Raw genomic sequence first — 7,308 nt, 5'->3', positions numbered from 1 at the left:
CTGACGGCGTTTTTCTTTGCGGGTTCGGTGTGTGTACGTACAGGAGGTTCCCGCTGAACATCAGCAAACCCTGTTTCGCTGCGAGGGTGACCGAGCACTGGCACAGGTGGTCCAGAGAGGTGGTGGAGTCTCCACCCTTGGAGGTACTGAAAACCCGTCTGGAGATGGTTCTCGGCAGCCGGCTCTGGGTGGCCCTGCTTGAGCAGGGGGTTGGAGCAGGTGATTTCCAGAGATCCCTGCCAACCTCAGCCCTTCTGTGACTCTGTGATTAATGGCTTACTATAGAAAAACAAGTCTTGAGCTTTTTGTTTCCTCTCTACTTTTTCTTTCCTGGTTGATTTTTTATTCTTTTCTTTGGCTGCTTCCCAAGGGCACAGGCATAGACATGTGTATTCCTTCCTTAAGGCTTTTCTGTTCTCTAGCTTACCCTGAAATCACCAGCTTTTTGCCCTCAGCTTCAGTCCCTTGGCTAGAGCTGCGTTTTTTTAATCATTACTGAAAGTGCGTGACCAATGCAGTAGTTAAATGCGTGCTCTGAAGTCTGTCCGCGATGCAAATTTGCTGCATTGGAGTAATGAAGATGTTGTATCCTGTCTGGTTTTCTCCAGAAGTGAGGTTCTAAGTATGGTTTGGTCCTCAAAGGAGCCTTGAGACACAGCAGTCCCATTCCTTCATTACTGACTTCTAATTATTTTCAATGCAGGAGAATTCACAAGATAGCGGGAGAAAGCCAACTGCCAGATACTCTTATTTTCGTCTTAAAAATGAAAAATAAAAACATCTAAAGGGATAAAGGATGCTGTTACACTGATTCCTTTCTTGATGCTGTTGCTTTCACTGCTCTTCCCTTCTGGAAACAGCTGATACATTTTCAGCTCTTGGTGCTAAATCAACTGAAGTAGGCTGTAGTTTATCCTTGAAATGATGAGGAGAGTGCCCAGGTTCCCCACCAAATGTACTCCGTTGCTATAATGGGAGAAAGACCATACAATGACCTATGTCTGTCCCTTCTTTTGGATCTCGGGGAACAGAATTCCTTGCAACAAGTAAGTTACATCCTAAATGAGACGAGCCTGCCGGTAGAGCTGTACGAGCAAAGTGCAATGCATAACTGCAGCACAAGTGAATGTTTTGTTCTTCACTGTAATTTTTTGATGTAAAGTCTGCCAAGAGCACAAATTAGTAACTTTTTGCTGCAGCAGTTTTTGAATATGTAAACACAGTAGAAACTTGATAATCTGCATCCTTTAGCTTCTGTACAAAAATGATGAGTCTCTTCTTGGCATGCAGTAGTGAGTTGTCAACATAACTAGCTTTCAGGTTGTCATGTGTACTGTGACTTGTCTGGACTATCTGTTTTACAAATACATATTGAGGAGAAAAATCAGTTTAAAACTATCTAAAGATACTTCTGTAAAGTAGTAGTTCTCCTTACCCAGAGCTGTGGTTGGTGTCGGAGCTCCAGTCTTTTACTTGGTGTTGCCATCAAGTTTAAGTTTTGTAGAGACGCCCGGTGCTTGTCTGTTGACCCTTGTGAGTCTGTCAGTTCTGCAGTAGCCCCAGCTGTCGAGTAGGACAGGAGGGGGTTTGGGTACAAGCACCGTTGGCCTCCACATGCACACGCAGTTTTCATTCACGTTCTGCATCTAGGAACTGCTATTCTATTGTTATTTCTTTCAGGTCCTTGTAACTGAACACAAACAGACCATGCCTCTTCCAGAAACCATGTTTTGTGCTCAGCAGATCAAAATCCCCCCTGAGCTACCTGATATCCTGAAGCAATTTACTAAAGCTGCTATTAGGACTCAACCTCGTGATATTTTGCAGTGGGCAGCTGCGTAAGTATGATGTTCACATAACGACATAGTGCTGCGCTTATGGACCCACAAAATCTCCCTCCTCCTGTTTATTGTATGGTGGAGCTGGCTTTGAATATTAAAGCGACCTGTATATCGCATACACACTTCTGTGCATTAATGCAGCATGTGAGACTTTTAAAAATAGTGTAGTACTTCATTTATTTTCTGTTTCATTGAGATTTAGGACTGGCATATTTCTGGAATAGTTTAACTTCCATACAGAAAAATGTATCTTAATTTTTTTTTGTTATTAATTTCTCTGTCCTGAAGACCAAACTTTTTTTTTTCCCCTCCTCTCATGTGAGACTTAATTCTTGAAATTTAAAAGAAGAATAGACACCTAGAAAATAGCTTTCTAATTCTTAAGCTTGCTTAAGTTTGGGGTTTTTTTGTTTCCAGGAACAAAATTAAGAGAGTCTTCTTAAATGTTACTGAAATAGGAAAAGAGATTGAAAAGTTGCAACTTTTAGGTGATAGTCCACGTAATAAATCTTTCACTGTAAAGTTGATTTAAGATGTTTAAATGTTTCTTCTTGAACTTCTTTTTTTTTTCTTTTACCTCAACTGCTCATTATCATTTTTTCCTGTCTTACGGTTTGTGTGGAGAAGCTCTTGAAAGGTATCTGTGAGATGCTCTTAGTTGGAAGGATTAAAAAAACATCTATACTGTGTACGTGATGGAGGGGAGGCTGTTAACAAAGCCAGGCTAAAGTCTGGCTTGTCCATGAAAAAGAAAAAAAACTGAAGCTGATTTGCTACAGCTGTAATGTTGGAGAAAGACAATGGGAACATCTTAAAATGGCGTGGCGTTTCTTAGGAACATGATGGAGGAGGGGTGCGGTGTACCTCCGGGTGATGGATGTGCAGGGAGCTTGCCTCAGCCCCAGGTAGCTCAAGCCCGCTGGGACGTGGGGCTGGTGAGAGCGGGCGCAACATGGCACTGCCATGGCCATGCTGCCGGCCAGACCCCGACCTCTGCTTAAAGATTGCACCAGCTCCGTCAGAGGAGCCCCTGTGGGTGGGTAGGTGGCTGCTGCTGATCCCACACCTCTCTTTCTGGAACAGGCTCTGGTGTGAGAGCACCTGGGGCAGAGCAAGGTCTGGACCTGGGAGCCACGGGAAGCAGAGCAAGGCTGTGGTTTCACATGCGCTGCTGGTGTTGTAGTGCTTGTCCCTGTGAATAATCAGAAACGGATCAGACTGAAAAATAGCCCAGGTGTTTTATGTACATACATACTGTGCATCTGTTTCTATACAGTCATGCTAATTTGTTTCTGCAGTGCTGCTTGCTGTGCATTTTGGCAAGTAATTGCATAGCATGGGATAGCCTGGGCATGGATGTGGGTGACCAGGGCAGATGAGAGAGGATGAGTGGAGAACCCCTTAAATTAGACCTGTCACTGAACGAAAAACTCAAGTTTTCCTTGCACAGTTCAGGTTGCTGGCCAGTTACGGCAGAGGCAGTTGCTCTTAAGGCTGTAGCAGCCTTGTAATTAAGTGTGCATCTAACTCCCTTTCTGCTCTAGTCTTAAATTTTACATTGGAATGGAGAGAAATAACAGAAACACTGATGAGAGAGTTGCAGCATAAATAGCCAGTTGTGCTTTTCACATAGCACGTGAGGGGAATGTTAAAAAAATGACTCCTCAGGTGCTCATCAGTCAAATGGGAAAAGCCTGCACTTTGGTTGGCAAGCACACTCTGATGTTAATAAATCACTCTCTGCCTTCGCCAACAAGGGCCGAGTACATCATACACAAAATAAGTTAAATGCCCTAAGAATTATTAGAATGTCATAAAAAGGAGTGTGTAAAGTCTAAAGATTGTGATTTCCACTGAAAAGAAAGGTGGTATCTGGGCACACGGAGATGGGAGTTGTGCATGCAGGCAGCTTGCCGAGTGCTGCCACTCCTGCATCAGAGCGTGTGGATTCATTCACCGAACTGTGAGAGTGTTTACTTCTGTGCAGCTTGTAATGGCCATGGGCATTGAAGTGTGTTGCTCTTCCCATTTACTTAGGTATTTTTCAGCATTGTCGAAAGGCGAGCCCCTTCCTGTGAAGGAGAGGATTGAAATGCCTTTACCAACAGAGAAAACAGATGCTGGTTTGACCCCAGGACTCCTTAAAATCTTGCACAAACAGGTACAAACCAGCCTTTATCAAATGCACAACGCTATCGAGGAATGCTGATGTGTTGGGGATGGTTGGGCAGACTGACTGTCAAGTATTTAATGTATTTTGGGGGGGACGGGCTGTGTTCTCAGTTTCATTCTGGTTTTCAGAGTTGTTATTGTGGTACCATGATTTCCTTTAAAGCTTTCTCGCAAAGGCATGGTGAGTGTTGCAGAACTGAAGGAAAAATGGAAGCACTTGTGCTTGCCAGAGGAGCAGCTGAAAGCTATCCTGCAGTTGGACAACTTCGGCGAGGAGGTGGAATGGATGAAGGTTCTGGCACTTGGGTGCAGCCTGCTCGGCGGGGTACGTTCACAGCAGGAGCCCTCGTGTCCGAATGCAAATGGTCGTATATGATCATATATGAAGTAGACCATAGAACAGTTAATGCAGATGGACTTTGGGGAATGGTGATTGCTTTTGCAGCAGCTGGCAAAGTGGCTAGCGCATTTACTTCTGTTCCCCATCAGCTTTTAGTCAGGGGAGCTTAACCAGAAAGAGGACTAAGTCCTCAGTTTACTGGGATGGCAGTAGAACAGCAAGCATGTCTGCAGGGAGCTTGGACCATGAGGGAGAGGATGATAGAGGAATGATGCTTATGGCATCAGTGTAAATGTCTGTGGAGGAGAACTGGAGGGAGAAATTAAAACATGAGTTTTTAACTGATTGTGTAGTCAATTAGGTTTTCACAGAAACACTTAATGTTACTAAATCTACATTTAATTCTTTTAATGTCAGTAAAAAATCTCAGCAGAGCATTGCAACAGAATGACAGATTATAAAATGCACTAAGCTGATGTGCTTATGAAGTATAATACTTTTAATGATTTCTACAGTAGGGAAGAAGGAGTACTAAGAAGAAAATACATACTAAATAGTATTTTGAGAATGTTGCAATATCTGGAAGCCCTGAATGTTGACCTGGCCTGGTGATGCAATATTGTGTGTGTGTGTATATTTATTCATTTCAACTATGTATTTTTTGATTCTAGTCCCCCTCCCAACATGATTTTGTAGTTTAGGATCTTTTCTTCATTTAAAAAAAGTAACAGCAACATTACTTACTTAAAAAAATATAAAATCAAAACAAAAACAGTGTTACAGGAACATCATTCTGGTGGAGCTAGACAGACTAAATTTACCTCCATCTATCCATCCTTTCAGATATTAAGTGAATGATTTGATTGCAGCTCTACTTAATGAAAGCTGAACTTCAGTTTCCTAAACCAGAGAGGAAGACACACAAGAAATTTACATTCGTTTCCTGCAGCTGTAAATTGTGTTCATAGTTGAACAGGGTCACAGTTGAGATATGAGAATAGACAAGTATGAACTTCTTAAGAACACTAGTCATCTGAAATATCCCAGAGGAGAAACTACATTAAGTAAAACTGTTAAACAATTATAAAATGACAGTTCCCTGGCCTGCGTTCTAGATCTTGAACAGATACTGCATTTATTTCAAATATTGCTGTTCTACTGTTAGGAAATACTTCTTTTTTTACAAAGTCATTGCTTGCTTGTTAATGAAGAGGTAAGGATAAATTTTGAAAAAGTTACAGCAAATATATTACTACTTGGGTTAAAAAAGGCCTGTGTAGGTTTTTTTTGGTTTTGTTTCTTTGTTTTAATGGCATCCAACCAGTCTTTGACTCAATGAACCTCAGTGCTGAATTTTTCTAGACGCTTCCCCATATAGCTCAGCACGCATAGGCCACTGGATTATACACACTATACTGAATAAAGGATTTTTTCAGAGTATATTTGGAACTAATACTTTGAGGCGTGTTTGTTTTTAAGGGAACTCAAACGTTACTGGGCTTTGACTAAACTGAAATATTCTTGAAAAGCTTTTTGCCTCAGTGCTTTTTCTACTAACTACTAAAATGGAACTTGCATACAAATAGAGAAAACAGTAAATATCAGCACTCCTAAAAATTAGTATCATATAATACTACATCATAATAAAAATCATCAAGCCCGTATGATTTGGATATTAGGAGGAATTTCTTCACTGAAAGGGTTGTCAAGCATTGGAACAGGCTGCCCAGGGAAGTGGTAGAGTCACCATCCCTGGAGGTATTTAAAAGGCATGTGGATGTGCTGCTTAGGGACATGGCTTAGTGGTGGTCTTGGCAGTGTTAAGAGTTATGGTTGGACTCGATGATCTTAAAGATCCTTTCCAACCTAAACAATTCTACGATTCTATGAATTTTCTGGGGTTTCTAGATTTGTCCATCTTAACTGCTGCTGAGAATTAGTTGAGATCCATTGAGATAATAAATACACGCACACACACATATGTGTATCTCACTAGGTGTAGTGATGTTGGAGCTTTTACAGTAGCAGAACAAAGCACTTTGGCCATATTAGGGCTCAGACCACTCTCTGCAATCTTTAAACATCATGGGATTCTGGTGTTTTTTCACTCCCGTCTCTGCTGGAACTTCATTGTTTCCATCCCTGAACCTGCACTGGAGGGTAACTTTGGGGTTGAAAGCTAGGTGACGATGATAAAGCCTTCACCTTGTTTATACTCACTTGTAGTGGCTTACAGTGTGGATTTTGTCATGGTATGCAAAGGATGTTCATGGCTCTGATACTGTTCCTCTCGTTTTTTGACTGAACCCCCTGCAGTCCTTACTGACTTCAATGAAACATGCCTGCGAAATCTTAACAAGGGACCCAGAAGGTGGAGCAGCTCGTGTTCCCTTTGAAACATTCTCGTTCCTTTACTCATACTTGGCCAGTATCGATGGAGAGATACCAGAGGAGGAAACTGAAGCATTCCTCCACAGAATTAAAGAACAAGCGTAAGTAAAAATCTTCAATTTTAATGTATCAATCACCTCTGGATTCTCCATAAACCTTTAATTTCAGGTGAATAGTCTATCTTCACTTTGGGCGTAGCCATGATGACAGGAGTAGAGGATGACTAAGGTTATGTCAAAAGCGTACATAGTTATTTCTTATTAAACTGTCAGCCTCGGGGTTTGAACTGTTAAATGATAAATTGTTATTTATCCATTTTTCTTTGAAATATTGAAGTCACTTATCTGGTGGGCAGTTTTCCTTGTAGGAATCAATTATATACAGGTTTGTAACATCTGCATATTACTGGTACTGGAACCAGCAGCATCTTATGGGCTGCTCTTTTGATTTAACATAGATCATAAACCAGAGGAAGAAACTTGGGAGTTCCCACTCCTTCCTCCTCAGAGGGAGGACTCCTCACACTCTGCCCCTGCTCCAGCCTGGGGTCCCTCCCATGGCAGA

At 41.8% G+C, this 7,308-nt stretch overlaps 1 protein-coding gene across 1 annotated transcript in view; it reads left to right on the top strand.

Moving 5' to 3' along the window:
• The first annotated feature begins 1,685 nt into the window (after window positions 1–1,685).
• The window catches only part of ROPN1L (rhophilin associated tail protein 1-like), a 6,648-nt gene continuing 1,025 nt past the window's right edge, over window positions 1,686–7,308 (top strand). The window contains exons 1-4 of the mRNA XM_009702384.1: window positions 1,686–1,838; window positions 3,879–4,002; window positions 4,177–4,338; window positions 6,670–6,845. Coding sequence (XP_009700686.1) covers window positions 1,708–1,838; window positions 3,879–4,002; window positions 4,177–4,338; window positions 6,670–6,845 — 593 coding nt within the window. The 5' untranslated portion in view covers window positions 1,686–1,707. The remainder of the gene's footprint in view (window positions 1,839–3,878; window positions 4,003–4,176; window positions 4,339–6,669; window positions 6,846–7,308) is intronic.

This window comes from Cariama cristata, unplaced genomic scaffold (genome assembly GCF_000690535.1).
Source record: "Cariama cristata isolate BGI_N322 unplaced genomic scaffold, ASM69053v1 scaffold18940, whole genome shotgun sequence".
NCBI lineage: Eukaryota > Metazoa > Chordata > Aves > Cariamiformes > Cariamidae > Cariama > Cariama cristata.
The sequence above is the reverse complement of the archived record's forward strand: the minus strand, read 5'-3'. Positions and strand labels throughout refer to the sequence as shown.